Source organism: Phocoena phocoena, chromosome 11, assembly GCF_963924675.1.
Source record: "Phocoena phocoena chromosome 11, mPhoPho1.1, whole genome shotgun sequence".
In the NCBI taxonomy this organism is placed as follows: domain Eukaryota; kingdom Metazoa; phylum Chordata; class Mammalia; order Artiodactyla; family Phocoenidae; genus Phocoena; species Phocoena phocoena.
In genome coordinates this window covers 66,071,573-66,090,430 of record NC_089229.1, presented here as the reverse complement: position 1 = coordinate 66,090,430, position 18,858 = coordinate 66,071,573, and the positions used below count along the sequence as shown (strand labels likewise).

The window sequence follows — 18,858 nt, the reverse complement described above, 5'->3', positions numbered from 1 at the left end:
GAATGAGGCTTATTTAAGGTACAAAAATCTTATATTTGTAATAACCTAAATTTATAGATATAAAACAAGTCTTTTAAAGACCCCCCTAAGGTACCCAATATAAAACAGGAGTTACTTATCCTAGATCATCCTTGGTTAGATACACGTGATTCTCTGTGCAAAAAGCTGGTGGACATGAGTAAAAGCTGCTGGGTTTGTAATTTAAGAAAATGCTTTTCCCCCTTCAACAATACCGACGCAGGGCTGAAGGCTACCTGCACCCGAGGACTATTTCCTTAGGCATTTTGGACAATCTTTTTGTAGGACTCTTGCTTCTCAATTTGTTACAAAGGTATCATGGGTCTTCCCCAATAGAAATTGACGCAGCTTAGAGTAACTCTGACAGAAATCATCAAGGGGGAAACAAAACTTCATTTGCTAGATTACCCAGATGTGTAGGTTAGTATGTTTACCAAGGTAAGAATCATTCCCATCCCCTTCCCAGCTGAGAACAGTCGCCAGAGAATATCTCTGCACAGAGTGGGATGCAGTGCCAGCGAGGCCATGGGCTGCAGAAGCTCGGCTGCCAGGTGATCAGAGCTGCCTCAAATATTGGGCACCCTCTGATCCAGCAAGGGTGTGCCCCTGTGACTCTCATATGATATCCCTATGTGCTATGTTAACCAAAATAGGCAAATTATTTACGAAACCATTTTTTTTCTGTAAAGCAAAATAAATATATACAATTCAAGATTCTTTTCTTTTCTAAAAAGGTACAGATATTATAAGCTGAACATCAGTAGGAAAATTATGTCAGGATCTGGATGTGTAATAAATAAACGTGTGATCATGTCTTCCAAGTTCTAAGAGACGATGACATCACAGAAAACAGGAGAGTGAAAAATAACCGATTGTGAAAAGTACTGGAAAATATGATTGCGTGCAATTTGGAACAAAAGAAATCCATAATCCTTAAAATTGATCCCCGATCTTGGAGGGACATGAACCATGATAGAAACAGGTCTCTGTTTTGTTACCAAAGTGTTATTCCATTGTGTATCTTGTAAATTTCTGTTTGCTTCGGTAAACTTGCAAAGGATGCGACGGTGAGGGCTTGCTGATGAGTGGTAACTTGACCGTTTCCTTCTCCATCTGGTCTCAGTGGCCCTCATCACCACCTGATGAGCAGGCCCAGTCGTAGATAACCAAGGGAATGCTGACCAGGGAAAACACCACCCCCAGACCCAAGAAAAGGGCAGCCTGGAGTGACAGAAAGGCAACGGTTATTTTCAGGGAAGCAAACATTTCCCACACATACCAGGGAAAAAACAGATCTGCTTTTCCCGCTCTTTTTGAGTCCCTCTGTATCTGGAGTTTGTTACAACTATTGCCGAACTGTGAGAATCTTTCTAAAACTGTATGCATCTGATTCTCCAGGGATGGGAAACTAAGAAAAACCAGCTATCAGAACCATCCTCTGCATTCTGTCCTTTGACTTCGGAGTCACCTCAGAGTGAATCTGTTCTACAGCTGACGGTATCCTCACAGCTTCTTTCAGACTAAGACGACAACCGAAAAAAAGAATGGGCTTAGAAAACATACAGGTCATTTCATTACTCTTTACCAACCAACCTAGGTTATCGCTGGCGGGCAGACATTTCTGTTTGAAAAGGTGTTAAAAGGATATCAAAAAGAAAAGTAGATTTGATCGAGTGAACATAGGAAATGGGTGTCCAAAACGAAGTTATTTCAAGGGTTGATGAAGGCCACAGGGGGCAGGTTCCTAACTCTAGAATCTGGAGAACTCGAGATTGTAAACTGCTTGGCCTTGAGAGTTTCCAGTGAGAGCTGAAATTCAGGGAGAAGGATGAAGCAACATGAGAGCCAGGGGGGCTGGACTAGAGTCTGGATGGGGAGACAGAGGTAAGGGAAGGGGAAGGGGAGGGTTGCACACAGGCTCACCATCACCGGTCTGGTGTAACTCCCACTGGGTCCCCACATGGACTGGATCCCTCGTCTAATGCTATTTGGTAGATCCTCCTAGCAGTTTTGAAACGGGAGCAGGGTTGGAGAGGCCCAGAGAATTCACGGGCAATAGGTCTCCATCACTGTCAAACTTAATCTTAGTTTACGTTACTGCTGTGTCAGAGTGACTGCTCTTCCTCTGTGTCCTCATGAAGTCCCCACTGGTCGGATCTAGAAGGACTGAGGGTTTATGGCTTTAGGGATAAACCTGCTGGGGAAGCAGATGCTCTACCAGCATCAACGCTGCTTCTCCTAAATGCACAGCGATGATCCCCCATGCCTATGTCTCTCATCCGGGTCTGTTGACTCAGGTAACATGTGGATCGGAGTGCTTACACTATCTGGGAGGGCGGCTGAGAAGCCTTCTCCGAAGCCAAACATAATGGTGCTCCAGAAGGTACTCATGTAGCAGCCACTTCACCCCTGCTTCCCTCACTGTCTCCAAGTGCACCACCTTCAAGATGCCCTTGAACTTCACCAGACCTGGAAACAAGAATCCCAATATAGAAAGGTAGTTTCTGAATCCAGGTCTGCTGCTCCAAAGCATTTCTGTCAAATCATAAAAAAGACTCTTTACGCTAACTCAGCCATTTAAATTAAGGCATTGCAGGTTCCCTGGGCTGTAGCACGGAGTTACAGGACTAGGAATTGTACCGAAACAGCAGACTGCATAAAATCTTTGAGCCCCTTTCCACTTCAGGTCTTGCTAAAGACAAGGCATTACCCTACAGAGACACAGGACGATAAACGTCTAATCTTTCAGTTGGCCCTGCCCTCGCAGAGCAAAATAAGGCACAAAAGAGCAAAACCTGAAAATATTTTGAGGGAATGGAGAAAATTCTGATATTTTAAATTTCCCAAATGGGCAAACACTAGGACTGCTGCCTACTTTTGAGATCCCTAAAAGTAGTATTAGTTGGTGGAGATGGACTATGTATTTGATATAGTTCAGCGAAAAACTAATCAGAAAAATGAGAGTGGCTGGCATGAGACGTACCCAAATTTGTTGAGCTCCTTTATCTCCATCTTGGCTTGTGATTTTTAAATAAAGAGACGAAGGAAGGATGAAAATAAGCATATTAGCAGACGTAACTCCTGAAAAGTAAGGAAAAACAAAGTTTGAGGTTGTTATCGTGAAACTTCAGGTTTCTAAACAGCTATTGTAAATAGAATAAGCAGAAAGTCAGAAAGCCGTACCTACGACTCCAAAAATATCCTTCATGGAGGGTATGAAGATCACCAACAAGTTGATAATAACCAGCAGTATGAAGGTCACCAAGACATGACGACATAAATTAAACTTTGTTTTCTTAGCCAGTTCAAATAAAGAAGAACGAACCTGCAGGGAAAGAAAACAAAAAATTCCGTAATGCCCACAGCACGCTGCCTTTCACATTTCTCGGCAGTGACTGAAAGATTGGTGCACAGGCATTTGGGACATGTTTTGTCACACCTAGTGAGTTTATAGATAGCTTTAACAGTTTGGGAAGCGGGGGGGCTTGACTTAAGATGGGAAGTCTTTTTCTTTACGAATAAAACAGGGGGATAGTTTCTGTTTTATCTATGACTGAGTGTTCTTTTACGGTTCTTCTATATTCCCCTGTCATGGATGACTGGGATTCAAACAGTCTATCTACATTTCTCTGTAAAGAAGAGGGACAGATAAATTAGAACGAAGATTCATTCCATCAGAAGGTTACCCTAACTCACTGATCCCACTTTTTTTGCAAAGAGCTTTGGGATCCTTTCTTGATGCAGTTTCTATGATGCAGGAGAGTTCCCTGCAGCAGGCTTGCTCTGCAAGGAGACCTCAGCTTTTCTCAGGTTGCACTGAGGCCTTTTACTCACCGTGAAAAATAACACCGGCACCGTGAGGATGACGGCGACAATGACAGCCAGCCGCACGGTCAGGATGAGGATGTCATCTTTACTCTGATACTTGTGGAGGAGGTCCGAATGCACATTTTCTAAAACGAGGGAAACGTAAGAGGGTGTTAAAACAAGACAAAGGCACATCACGGAATGACGGGTTTTCTGAGCCACAAAGAATCTGTAAACTAAAGGGCAAGGAAAGCAATGTTCTGGGTATCGAAGTGTCTATTCACAATTTATAAAGTTGAAAAGAAAAATCCCCTGTGTGAGATGGGCGCCACCTGTCCACACGTACCTGTAGCAAAAAGGAATGTACAGTAATCACTAGAAGAAGTTACACCAAGTGGGGAGCTTAACTTACACCACACTAAACCCAAGAGTAAGTTGGGGGTAGAAGTACCATACGGTTGAAGCACAAAGCCCTTCTTCATCTAGATTCTCCCCGACTTGGTGCCACTCATCAAACAACACAGAACAGCTTCACTCTCGCTAAGTGGACTGCAGGCCCCACGGGGCCACTCTCAAACTCTCCTCTTATAACTCAATGTCCGAGCGGCAGAGGTACCCATGGAACTTCACCATGGTGAAGTTCATCATCCTTCTCTTCCAGGTATGTTTTCCTCATAAAAAAAGTACTTAGCTTATACGCCACTTTGAACTGTTTCTCAACTCTGAACTTTAGGAAGTGTCATTTCAAAGAGAACCAAAGCTAGAATGGCAGCGACTGACAGCAAGAATGCTCACTCGTGTCTTTTTTATCAATGACTTTTGAGCAGTTAGTTGTGATTTGGGGATGCTCGTGAGAAGAGGTGAGCTCAAGGTCCTTCTACTCTGCCATCTTATCTCCAACTGGAAAATGCTCACTCCTTTGACGAAAGATAGTTTCCCTCCCTTCTCAAGGTTCAGGGTGTGGAATTCCAATTCTAGTCAGGGCCAGAGATTGGTCTCAATTTTAGAAAAAGGGCCCTAGGATATAATAAAAATCTCCTTAGTTCTAACTTCCTTGATTCAAAATTCATAGCCGTCTAAAAATAGCTGAGGTTTTTCTTTGACCTAAGAGTATGAAAGGGTTTGGTATTCTATTCTATGTGGGAAAAAAATGGATTTGCCAAGAAAAATCATAGCTTAAACAAGGTTGCAGTGAGACCATTCAGCTAACCTCAGGCACTCTCTCTCTCTCTCCCCCTCCCTTTACCCACCCTAATCCCTACAACTCTGCAGGAAACTTAAGAACACCATCTTTATGCAGAAATTAAATGTGGTATTTATGGACTCACTAGACAATGCTATTCTCTATCGCTTGTGAGAATGTTAATAAGGGAATTCCCTGGCGGTTCAGTGGTTAGGACTTGGTGCTTCCCTTCCTCTCTAGGATGAACTGATCATCTCTAAATGTGTTTAAATTTTGAGACATTTGTGTTTATGAAAAAATGCCCCCAAGAAATATTATTTAATAGAGAATGTGAAATTTATGTATTTAAATTTATATTAGGCCCCAAATTATAATGATAATGAAAGATGTTAAATAAAGCTGCAGGATGATTGGAATAGAAGAGGATGAAGAAGTAGTAAAAGAAGGTAAACTATTCATACAGGATCAATAAAAGTTACAAATGAAACCTTGTTCTTTTTCAGATTTCATTTCTTTTAACTTTCTATGTCACTGCTTCAAATCGTTGCAAGGCTCCACGTGTAGCTGAAGGATCAGGTGCTTTATTTTTATTTATTTATTATTTTTTTGCGGTACGCGGGCCTCTCACTGTTGTGGCCTCTCCCGTCGCGGAGCACAGGCTCCGGACGTGCAGGCTCAGCGGCCATGGCTCACGGGCCCAGCCGCTCCGCGGCACGTGAGATCTTCCCGGACCGGGGCACAAACCCGCGTCCCCTGCATCGGCAGGCGGACTCTCAACCACTGCGCCACCAGGGAAGCCCCAGGTGCTTTATTTTTAATTAATGCAGAGTGTCATGAGTGTAGCACTCTACTCTTTCTCACTTTCAAAATCTGTCTCTCTTTTCTATTAATGGAATCTGACCCAGTTCTCAACAGCAATTAGGAAAGCCTTCTCTGATTATAGTTTTAAACTTTCTTCGGTAAAGGTGGCGTGCTTATAAAATGCAATTTCTTTTAAGGACAGTATTAGGAGAAAAAATTACAGTATACTGTTTCCGTAATTATTCTGTTGTGCAGTCTGCATGAATATGTAGAGGAACGACTGCCATTTGCTTTAAGTAGAAGAAAAGATCAGCCAAGTCAATGGACAGATTTGTCGCTTTTTGGGCTATCATATTAAAAGTTATTTTGATATCGATTTTTACTAATTTACTTACTAATATCTATATTTATGTACGGACAGAAGGTACTTACCATAGAATGTCAAGTAGCCAAAAATGGCAGTCAAGAAATACATAACAAACATGGCGAAAAAGGAGATATTTGAGACCATCTGCATCTTTTTCTGTGATCGACTAAAAACAAAGATAAAGGAATTTGAAAAATTAAAAACCACATTACTGAATGTAAGCACCAGTGTTAACACTGAAGAATAGAACTTAACTTTCTATCAGGCTGGGGCTGAGCTGACCACCTGAAATTACCCCCAGCAAATATGCCAGTTTATAACAACTTCTTTTACACCGAATGGGTATTGTGAGAGAGACAGCCACGTAATGAACAATCCCTTGAATGTTCTTCCCCATTCTTTTGAAAGAATATCGAGTTCTCATCTGTAGAGCAAAGAGTATTTTTTAACATTTGCTTGATACTATCTCTATACTCAGCATGCACAGGAAAAAGGCAGGATAAATTCCAAAGCTGTTCTCTCACCTCGGGGCAGAGCTACAACTTGACCTCGGTGTTCAGTTGCTAAAGCTGCTATTTAAGTTCCGGTTTTCCCACTGAATAGCCCCAGGGAAGCCTGTTTGTCTCCAGAGCAATGAGTGCCTAAGAGCTCACAGCTGGGATAATGAAGGGCTCTCTCTTTCTCTCTTAGGTCAAGTTTACTCTGGGAGTTTGCATGAACCTCTAAGTTTCTTTAACTGCCCAAACAATTAATCCACAAGACTTGTACCCAACAGTAGACCACCAACAGTCACAACATTTGAGTGTGTCATAAAAGGGAGTATGGAAAACGAGAAAAATTGAGAAGTACCCATGTGAGGAAATTACAAACTAAAAGCTGAACTATTAAATTTAAAAGATGCCAAAGACGTATTTAAACACCCTAAATATAAGGTCATAAAGTAAGCCTGATGAACACATAGATAGGTAGATGTAAACACCGATACTTCAAAGTTTACTCATATATCAATTAAATATGAAAGAGGAAGAATAATGAGTGAATTCAATGCTAAATAACATCATCTTTATTTTTGTTTCAAAATGGAAACAGATAGCTATATTGTATATCTTTCTGAGTTTAAGACTATACCATGATGCCTACTTCAAGAAACAAGAAAAATCTCAAATAAACAATCTAACCTGACACCTAGAGGAACTAGAAAAAGAAGAACAAACAAAGTCCAAAGGAAGGAAACAAAGATCAGAGTGGAAATAAATGAAATAGAAACTAAAAAGACAATAGAAAAGATCGATGAAACTAAGAGCCGATTCTTTGAAAAGATGAAGAAAAGTGACAAGCCTTTAGCTAGACTCACTTAGAAAAAAAGACAGAAGGCCCTGATAAATAAAATCAGAAACAAAAGAGGATAAATAACAATGGATACCACAGAAATACAAAGGATTACAAGAGAATATTATGAAAGCTATATGCCAACAAATTGGGCAACCTAGAAGAAATGGACAAATGTTTAGAATCATATAACCTTCCAAGACTGAGTCATAAAGAAATAGAAAATCTGAATAGACTGATCACTAGTACAGAGATTGAAACAGTAATCAAAAACCTCCCAAAAAACAAGTCTCCAGGACCAGAGGGCTTCCCTGGTGAATTCTACCAAACATTTAAAGAAGATTTAATACCTATCCTTCTCAAACTCTTCCAAAATTTTGAAGAGGAGGGAATGCCTCCTAACATTTTATGAGGTCAACATCACCATGATACCAAAACCAGACAAAGACGACACACAAAAAAATTGCTGGCCAATATCTCTGATGAACATAGATGCAAAAAATCCTCAACAAAATACTAGCAAACTGAATACAACAATACATCAAAAGGATCATACACTGTGATCAAGTGGAATTTATTCCAGGGATGCAAGGATAGTTCAACATTCTCAAATCAATCAATGTGATATATGTACCACATTAACAAAACACCCACTTACGATAAAAACTCAATGAAGTGGGTACAGAAGGAACCTACCTCAACATAATAAAGGCCATATATGACAAACCCACAGCTAACATCATTCTCAATGATGAAAAACTGGAAGTTATCTCTCTAAAATGAGGAAGAGGACAAGTGTGCCCACTCTCACCACTCTTATTCAACCTAGTATCGAAAGTCCTAGCCAAAGCAATTAGGGAAGAACACGAAATAAAAGGCATCCAAATTGGAAAGCTGTCCCTATTTGCAGGTGACACGATTTTATATATTGAAAACCCTGAAGACTCCACCAAAAAACTATTAGAAATAATAAACAAGTACAGTAAAGTTGCAGGGTACAAAGTCAACATACAAAAATCTGCCATGTTTCTGTATGCTAAAGATGAGCTAGCAGAAAGAGAAATTAAGAAAACAATCCATTTACAGTTGCAACAAAAAGAATAAAATACCTAGGAATAAAACTAACCAAGGAGGTAGCTACAGAGAATAGAGTAGTGGTTACCAGAGGGGAAGGGGCTGGGGGAGGACAAAATGCGTAAAGGGGATCAACTGTATGGTGATGGATGGAAACTAAATTTTTGGTGGTGAGCAGGATGTGATGTATACTGAAGGAGAAATATTAGGTTGTACACGTGAAACCTATATAAGCTGTAAATCAGTTACCTCAAAAAAAAGACACTATGCCATGATGACTATTTTTATGTGGAAAGTTTGATAACAATAGGCTAAAAAGAGAACCCATGAGGGAATTTCTAAGCAGGGCTTTCGTTTTCTCTAACAGCAGTCAAAAACAAATCCATATAATCATTGTAATAGTTTGAAATGAACAACAATATTCTTTTGTCCAGTTTGTGGTCTTAACATTAATTTCTTCCTGCCTGATTTACCAGCCTTTTCCAAGTAAACCAAAAGGCAAATCAGATGCAGTGTATTTAGTGGCTCACAGATGGGTATGAAGATTATTATTATCCACTTGCAAAATAATCATAAGTAACATAAAGCAACACAAATACGTGAACTCTCTTGAGTAATATAGAATTTGAAAAACCAAATTAACAAGAAAAAGCCCATAGAGTAAGCCACTTTATACATTTACGGCCAAAATACACTGTAGGTTTGTGATTTTTCTTGCTTGAGAATGGCAGAAAGTAAATGTTGAAGCTGGGTGATGAGTCAGCGGGGGTTCATCATACGAGTCCATTTATTTTAAATACAGTACTTGCCTATTAATGAGGGGCCCTAAAATGACTCAGTTTGCAAAAAAATTAAACACATCTCTTACTCTTTAAGCTCGCTGTAAATTGGCAGGACAGACGGGTGGCAGACAAATGCGAATGCAATTGTTGGTAAAGCGTACACGGTCTATTTGAAAGAAAAAATATAAATGTTACGGAAAGGCATTTTTACCATAAAAATTGTACAGCTCCAGTCTTTCTGAGCCGTCTTTTCATCTGACAGCCCTTCAGAATCCCTGGATTATTTGGTTATTAGGAGAGCTTTGGTATCGAAATAGGTGCAGCTTCTCTAAGAGAGCTTATCTAGCTTGAGACATTAGGCACTTGGCAGAGAGGGGTTCTAGAGCTGGGCTCACCCATAGTGTATTTTACAACCTCCAGGCACTGCGTCACCCCGTACTTATGTGGCGCTAGCCGGTTACATAGCACTTTCCTATATTATTTCACTGAATCCCCACAGCAACCCTGAGGCAGACCAGTGCTGTTCTCCTGACTCCCTCCAAGACAGGCTAGGCAACACGCCCAGAACTTCCACCTCCGTTTTACTGCTCTTTGCACTATACAGGGCGCATCAATCAGATTTAAATACGGCATCTAAAAAGAAAGTTACTTTCTAAAAAGAAAATCACTTCACTGCTTTGGCTGTATCCTTGAGAGTTAAAAGACAGCGAGAGAGAGAGAACGAGCTAAATTCGTTTTCTTAGATAAGGTTTTTTAAAACTCCCAAATTCAATATAGTAACTTCTTATGCAAAAAGAAGTTGGCAGAGAAGGAGGGAAAAGTAACATTTCTCATGCTCTAATTTTGCCCAAGCACTGTACCAGGCACATTCTAACAAAACCCTGTAAGATACAGAATAGAACAGTTATTTTACAAATGGGGTTGATAATTTGCTTGAGGATTCAAATCCAAGCCTGACTGGTTCCCTAGTCCATCATTTCCAATATGTCACATGAAGGTTCCTTAAGTGCCAATTTGTGGTGGCGTCTGTATTTCAACTGTACTTGCTGGGGAAGTCTGAGGTGTTCCTTTCTGTCACCACAAGATAAGAAGCAGTGGGCTAAGTGTGTTAGTTATTAATCTGTTTTTAAAGATCTACAAGGAATAACAGAGCTGAGACAATTATCCAGAAAGAGGTTTTCACAGGGAATACTTAAGGCTGTCCTACACATAAACTGGGTAAAAGGGAGAATGAAATATACAATTTGTATATTTCTCCAAGGTCCCTAAATGGATTGTGGCAGTGGGAAGCAGTGATACAGTGTTCTTTTGAGAACAAACACATCAAAGACAGTTTAACCAAAAGAAGTCTGAGAAATACAAATGCCCTTAGTAGAAACACTCATTTTTATATTTAAAGGATAAGAAACTTACCTTTGAATTGAAGGTAACATATTTTGGCGTACACATGTCAGCATTTGTTGAATTAGCACTTATTGTTGAATTTAGCTCTGTAACAATGCAGGGAATTTGAAATTTCTTGTATATAACCTAGTATTAAAAAATAAAGGAGAAACAATCAGACGTTATCACATAAAGTCAAATAATGCATAATTATTACATAGCATCATACTACAGCAAAACCAAGCCAACCATTTCAATCAGCACTTACCACAATTAGGAAAAAAACCATACAGCTCAAGGAAAATCCACTAGTATAGCCAAGATAGCCTAAAAAAAAAAGTTTAAAGAATTATTATGATTTCATCCGTCACCTCTTTCAATGCATTCTTTCAAGCATAGTTTGGGGTTCCACTAGTATTCATACATGCTAGTATTAATACAAGATTATTTGATAGTGCTACCTTACTTGGCAAAAATGGTGACTTGAAATTAAAACATTATAGCATTATGTGTTTTGATTCCAGTTCTTCCTGACACACTAGATAGAGAACACAGATTCCCAGAATCCAGGGGAAAAGACCTTCCCAAATTTGGCCATAGGTCTCTGTTGCTGTACTCGGATGGATTCCTATGGCCAAATCCCATTTACTCCTTGAACCATTCAGTAATTCTTGATTATGCACATATTGTATAGAAGCAGTGGAGAGGAAGTGCTTTCTAGGGAGAAACTGAACACCTGAGGATCTCCACCTTGCTCCCCTTGGAATGCGTGGTAGATCTCCAAGCACCATAATCTCCAGCAAGGCAGAGTTCAGTGGTCTCTGGGGGCTGCACTATTCTCACCCCTGGGGGAGAAGAGCCCTTCTCCACTAGCACTGAAAAGAGCTACATGTATATACACAGAAAAGCTTAAACACAGACTCAGAAACCAGATAATTAAGTAGCTTAAAAAACAATCTACTTATAGGTCTCACAGAACAGCTACAGAGGTTTGGCATTTTTCATACAAAACAAAAAACTATGGTTAGCAATCATTTTGGGAAGAACGTTAAATGTCTGCCTTGAATGAGCCCAGAATTAAAGGAAATGCATTTCAGAGGCTCTGGACTGGACGGCAGTCTGGCTGCATTATTCCACACACGAAATGTCCATAACATCAGGGACCCTGGTCTCCAAATACACACACACAAAAATGTCAAAACCAAATGTATATGACTTAGTGATTATCTACCACTTTTGACTTTTTGCTTCTCTCTCTCCCTTCAATGAAGCAAATAATTGAGACTGGTTAGACTCTGATAATTTTAAGAGTGATTCATAATACTTTGGAGTAAAAATATAAGTAACTTTCTGTTTTGATATCAGATGTGAAATTCTGCTCATCTAAATAATCAGAGTATGTAAGACCTTGTATGAGGAGAATTCCATTTCCTGGACTTTGTGCTTTTGGACAGAGCACTGTCTGTTGCTGGTCCCAGGACCTCCCTTCTTCCCTCCACGACTTAGTAGAGGGATTGCTTAGGAAGTCACATACCAACCAGTGTTTTTATCCCATGTTAAAGTCAAGCCTGATTAATACTTGTAATTTATCACTCATTTAATCTTTACCCTACAAGTGAAAGCAGAGGGCAAAGTTGTTCGTTTTTATTAGGTTTCTGATTCACCTGGGTATTGTAGAGACTATGAGAAAAGCAAGCTCTTACCTAAGTTCTTCAAGAGACACAGAGGGAGAATTATGCCAAAGGTAACTACCACCACCAGAAGGCGGCCATCCACGTACCAGGCTCTGAAAGGCATGTAAGCAGTTGGGTCACATTTTCTTAGAAAGTGACTTTTCTTTCCTCACACATAAAAATTCACAGTATTTAAACTTTGTTAACTATTACCAATGTTTACCATTAACTTTTATCATTATTCAGGTTTTATCCAACCACTTTGACCCAACCACTAGTCACTTACTATCATCTCTCTCCCCAGGCAACAGAAGAAGAGATACTGCTTCCCCCCTCACTCCCACTGGCTAAGCATGCCTTTCCTCTGAATTATTTACATCGTTTCAAAGCTGAATGCACACATTACGTTCTGTCAGATTACAACTTCTCTTATCAATTATTTAAAGAGAAAGTTCCTTTCTGTTTTGCTTGGCTAATATCATCGAAAAACAAGTCACCACAGGTAGCCATTGCTTTCTCCCTAATCCCTTGTATTTGACCTTGAATCCTGATGAAAGAACACTAGGAACTCTGGTTTCTACGATTCTCCCTTGAAAGAAAACAGAGAAACTAAGACTGACAAGAACTGTTAAACAAGAGGTAGTCAAAACACAGGATGTACTAAACACAGCTGCAACATTTTCCAAGGTTAGCTGCATCTTTAATGAGGCTGGCTCGCGTCAGTTCTGCTCCCCAAATGCTCTGTCCCTTCTTTAAGGAAGAGACTCCGGTCTTAATCTTGCTTGTTCCACTTCTGCCTCAAAAATACTCCACATCTGTTCTACTTCATAGAAACTGGATGTAGATTTCAAGCTCTTGGGAAGTTGCAGCACCTAGCGTTTACAGCATGACCGATGCCTCTACCTTTTAAATGCTCAGATTCAAATGGCTCTGCCTGCTTCCTTCATTTATATGCCCCCAGAAACAACAAACCAAGAAAAAACAGCCTAGGGGAAACTTTGTTTCTGCAGTCTTCATAAAACAAAAACGTTGGTTAGCCCACATTTCAATTAAAAGCATTTTAGTTATCTCACAAACAACGGTCTATAACTTACGAAAATGTCTCTTCCTTTCCCATTAGAAACTTTATGGCAGAGGGTAGTTCATTTTTTACTATGAAGAGGTAGCTCAGCATTGCTAGAGGAAAATGAGAACATTTTTAGAAAGAGGATACTGAGGCTCACGTTGCAAGCTATACAAAAGGTCACCAGCCTGTTCCTAGACTAACCTTCAATAAGACACAAAGACAGCTGTAGACACTGTCCCAGTATCCTTGGTTGTTAAGCGACTACTGCGTCTGCTGGACTTCCCAAGCGCCATTTTAGCAATGAGAACGATACTCTTGAATTATGTTAAAATTCATGTGGCCACCCAACCACCAGGATTAGAAAGAAATAATAATGTTCACAACATTAATGTATAGAAAAACACGATCTTTTTACCTCCAGTGTTCTGTAGGGAGGTGGCTCCAAAGATGACAAGTTTCCCTGTGGTGCCAAAGACCTGTTCTCCCAGCTTTTCATAAACCATGCAGCCTGTTTAAAAACCACAGTTGAGAACAGAAGAAATGACAGAGTTCCCTATGTTCAAAATAGCCAAGATTTCATCATTCTATGGACGATTCCCCAAGTTATTGTGTCTTTATCAAAAATCACACAAATAGCCTTCTTGGCTTTGCAAGGGTTAAGGCATTCTCATTACAAAACAACCCCTTGACATTTTTAAATGTCAGACATGACCACGATTTTTTCTTTTTCAGGTTGGCTACAAAAGCACTGTAAATAAACGATGAGGTCATAAGACTTATTTGTTTTACTGTCTCAAAAGTCTCCCTACGTTACTGGGGCAGAAGTTCCCACTCTGATCTTATTCTCAGGTCTGGTGTGTATCATTAAAATAAAAATTTGATTTAAAAATAAAAATCCTGATGCTTGGGAAGAAAAGTTCCTTTCGAATGAATTACCTGAACTGATCAGGCTAACAAGGAATTATCTTAGTAATATTCCAACAATGCCTCATGGGTCCTAAATACAGTAACAAGCTTAGAAACACGTAATAACCACAATGTCGGAATTCTGACCTTTGATAAAATTTAGTTCAGGGATTTGCAGCTCACAAAAGAGGGACGCAGACAACTCTGTCAAGAGAATAATCTGGCCATAGCAAAATTCGAAAGTGTTCAACCAGCTCATCTCAATAAATACTAAAATGTTAAACCATTCATTTAAGAAGATGGGTTTATATTTCTTTGTAACAGTTCAGCTCACGTTTTTCAAAAGGTTCACAGGAAGCAATATGAGTCAGACTACAATTAAACTTTTGTTTATTCTCTCATAAGACTGGTGTTTAAACTAGACAACGGTTAGACCTGCAGTTTATTAGAAAACGTTCCAGTTAAACGGAGTCATCTACATACAGTAATAGTCGGCCAATGTGGTTTTAGCTAAAGTAAAAGTCAAAGTATTACAAACATAATCCAGTGTCCCAGGAACAGAAAATAAACACTTCAGGTATTACACTGCCCAGAGAACCTGAAGTCTTTTCACAGCACGCTCATTCCCGCATTGCACTGGGAATCACGTTTTCTCCTTGGAATATGCACGAAACGGAATGAAAGCTCTGTTTCCTTTTGAAACCTTGGAGGCTATGATATAAAAACATGGGATCCTTGGTCTAATTTTATAAAGACCTAAGGAAAAAGCCGAGGCCTTTAAAATGAAGTCATCTTAAACTAGAAAAGCAGGTGTAATTGAGGGTTCTCTCTAAATGGCAATGTTATTTGCTCATTGTTGATAACAAGTTAACTTATATGTTGCTCTATCTACTTCTCCAGGTAAATTCTTCTACAGGTCTTCCAGTGACGACAGGTCAAAGTACTGTTTTTCTTTAATAATCAAGTTGCTGAACAGGGAGTGTATCATTTGTTCACCGTATCACCATGAGAATCAATTACCCTGGCTTTACAAAACTAGACGTGCTATCAGCTTACCTGTTTCCTTTGAACAGATCAACAGAAGGTTGATTGAATATATAGACAGCAGTGTTACTGAAGTCAAAAGTACCCTAAGGCAAAGAAAATAAGTCTTGTGATAACTATAAAGAACACAGACCCTGACCTCATACTGCATTGGGTTTGGCCAAAAAGTTCGTTCAGGTTTTGCATAACACGTTACGGAAAAACCCGAATAAACTTTTTGGCCAAACCAACAGAAAGGCCAAGGCTGATTTAGATGTTATACGGTTAACGCTATTCATTGACAGGATCCAGATACTGGAACCTATTAGTCACACCCTCCTTAACATCCTCAATGAAAACGTTCTACCAAGTAAAGAACTCCTCATGAGAATGTAACTCCAAGAATTCAAATGCTTTGTAATCCTAAGCGTAAACAGAAATAGCTTTCTGGGATCATTTCAGTTGAGGCCACTTTAAAACAACATTGTGAAAGAAAGCTTTTGTGGTCTATGGTACACTTGCTGTGACACCCCCGTGAGGAAGCGTGAGAGAGGGGCGTGAGGGTGGGAGTGGGGTGAGTGGGGATGTTGAGGGAAAGGCTCGCAGTGACCCTTAGGTCCAGGACCACGTGACTGTGGGCACCTTGCTTGATGTCTCCCATCCGTCGCCTATAACAGAAGGCCAAACAGTGTCTAGGTTCTTTTCACCTAATTACTTTATGGCTATCTTTGAATCTATACATTAGACCACTGAGATAATTCACTTTTTTTTTGCACCCAGTTCCTCTTAAAATAATAATAAGTTTCCCTCTCTTAACGGATGGGAAAAGTTTGACAACCAAGCGGAATGAAAAGACTTTGTTGAACGACAAACTCATGTTTTTGTTTTAGTACATCTGACTCATTATCAAACCTTCCTCGAGAAAAAGCACAGTTAGAATGATGTGGGAGATGGTATAGATTGTTTCTGAATCATTTGGTTAAAACAGACCTAAGAATTGCAAACAAAGCTTATTTATTTAAAGAACTAAATTCCAGTCCCCTAGATAAGACCGCTCACTTCCTGATGTAGGGAAATATGTCCCAGGAACAATGCATTACTGCAATTGATTCCATGTTTGAGTAATGAAGGCAATTCTTTTTCTAGCAAGTACTGCTGAGCGGTGCTTGGCCCCTTGTGCAATTCTCTCTGCGTGGGCCTCTTCCCAGCCCTTCCCCCACTCCGCACACCTGCTGAACCACTGCTCAGATGTCACCTCCTCAGGTACCTTCCCTTGCCCCAGGCAGAAACACTGCTTCTTAGCTTTCTCGTCTCTCACGGCATTTTGTTTCTCCTCTGTTTCAACCATGCGGAAATAAACGGGGGAGGACAGACAGCCAAGGGCAGAGGAGAGGGACTGCCAGAGACTGGCCAGAAACCATAAAAGAGTGACAGGGCTCGGCAGAAGTAAAACAAACACTGGGAGAAAGAATGGAAAATCTATGGGAGGAAGAATGGAAAACCTAACACTTCAGGTGAAAGTCCAACTGACCGGCTAATAAAGGGGAATTTAGGTTAAGATATGATTGTAAAGACGTACATTCGGACATATATTGACTCAGATCCCTGAGTAAGAGGGTGAATAAGAGGGTAAGTCCCTTATTACCTATTCTGGTTAAGGGACACGAAAAACTGAGAGCTAGCATTTATTAAGCAATCCAGCAGTTTTGAGATCTGTAACGGAACATGATTTGCTATGCTCTGCCGGAGAGTAAGAGACAGGACACATCTGTGGTATGATTTTTCCTTCATCTTATAAGATAATATTTATGTTAAGGAAGCAAGCCTTGAGTTTCACTCAGAGTTCACTCATGTTGATACTGAACCCTAAGTGGCAACTTCCACAAGCGCCTGTGACAGGCCACAGGGGATTTCTGTGGCACAGAAGATCCTGGGCTACCAACTGGGGATAGAATGGATGCAATTTGAGGATTAGCCATGGGCTCTTCTGAAGTGACCCTGTCCTCTGCTGAATTGGCTCTCCTGGGACTGACCTGGGGAGGAGAGGACATATTACCACTGGGCCCCAGGCTAATGAGTAAAGAGTATGATCTTTCAAAATATGTACGTTGTAGGAGGGATAATTACTAACATCTACCTAATGGGTAACCAAAGGCCCTCAGCCAGGGAGAACTGGGTCCTCAGTAGCAAAAGAAACATTCTACGGAAACATCTGTTCCCCCAGCTGGTAGCTCTGGGACCACATGTGCTTGCACATACGGCTCTGAGCCATTCTTTTGGGTGGACTTCTCTGTAGATGATGCTCAGCTGGCCTGTGGCCTTCGGCAAAAGAGAAAGGATTTCTTCATAAACTCGTTTCACCTCTTTTTCTTTTCCAAGTGGGAGAAAAGTGTTGATCAGGGAAGATTTTAGCAGGGAGCTCACCTATCTTCTTCCCCAAACTTAACAACAGCAAAATGAGATCCTTCCACAGCGATGACAAGCCCCTTGCTCTCATGTCTGAGAGACATCACACCGCACCCCCGGCCAAACGACCCATAGTAAGTCTGACGGCCAATCCCTGGAGACCCTTTTCTCCATCCCTCCCAACATATAGACCTTCCCTTCCAAGACTGAAAACTAATATAAAGCAAAAACCTTTTTCTATCAGGTCACTAAAAGGCAACTTCTGTATGTAAAATTCTTATCACTGCTTTAGCCTATAACAGAATCTAGCATTAATGGAATTAAAATTTAGAAAAGTATATCTCCCTATTTAGATTCTTAGAAAGAAGCAATAAAATATCGAATTGGTTATCACAGATCCTAGAATAGTTTAAGAGGATCCAGTCGGAGCTGACATCTGAAAGAAAGAGCAGAGAGAATGACTCGTGAGACTAAGGACTTATTTGAACATTTCTTCTATCTTGAGCATGACTGTGCCCCTATTTACACAAGTAAATATTTGTACATATAGTTTGGTTTCCTGGAGGAGAAACATAAGCTGGTATTCCTGTGCTAAGAGGAACAGAAGTGCTTCATTTTTTCCATTTCATCTGGGTATCATGTAAGCTTTCACACAGCTAACCATTGACCAAGTTTCCATATGGTTGGGGCAAAAGCTGCTCACTGAAAAAGGCATGTTTCAATGGGAACCAAACCTCAACAACAGGCAACTGAGTTGTCAAGGTATTAATAGTACAGACTGATGTTCAGCCTTGAAGAGAAGGGGACCTAGAACATATGACTGAACACGGGCCCTGGGGAAGCAGTGGCGGGAGAGATAGTGTCGCGAAGAACGTGTTCAGGGATTTTGAGAAACCTCATGTGTCAGCGATACTTTGAAAAACGTGGTGCAGGGACATTCCAATAGATTTTGTGTCCCCTGAGAAGAAAGAGGCTGGTTAGGAAACAGAATTCTAGGCTCCTGGACTGGGGAGAGACCTTCAGAGACTACCCTGCCCAGC

The 18,858-nt window shown here is 40.4% G+C and overlaps 1 protein-coding gene across 1 annotated transcript in view; it reads right to left on the bottom strand.

The window, feature by feature from the left end:
* Window positions 1-1,137: 1,137 nt before the first annotated feature.
* SLC38A1 (solute carrier family 38 member 1) overlaps window positions 1,138-18,858 on the bottom strand; it is a 45,269-nt gene continuing 27,548 nt past the window's right edge. Inside the window, exons 4-15 of the mRNA XM_065886968.1 lie at window positions 15,446-15,519; window positions 13,899-13,991; window positions 13,512-13,593; window positions 12,448-12,530; window positions 11,013-11,071; window positions 10,775-10,891; window positions 9,448-9,527; window positions 6,242-6,342; window positions 3,853-3,971; window positions 3,202-3,343; window positions 3,002-3,099; window positions 1,138-1,239 (exon numbers count right to left, since the gene is read on the bottom strand). Coding sequence (XP_065743040.1) covers window positions 1,138-1,239; window positions 3,002-3,099; window positions 3,202-3,343; window positions 3,853-3,971; window positions 6,242-6,342; window positions 9,448-9,527; window positions 10,775-10,891; window positions 11,013-11,071; window positions 12,448-12,530; window positions 13,512-13,593; window positions 13,899-13,991; window positions 15,446-15,519 — 1,150 coding nt within the window. The remainder of the gene's footprint in view (window positions 1,240-3,001; window positions 3,100-3,201; window positions 3,344-3,852; window positions 3,972-6,241; window positions 6,343-9,447; window positions 9,528-10,774; window positions 10,892-11,012; window positions 11,072-12,447; window positions 12,531-13,511; window positions 13,594-13,898; window positions 13,992-15,445; window positions 15,520-18,858) is intronic.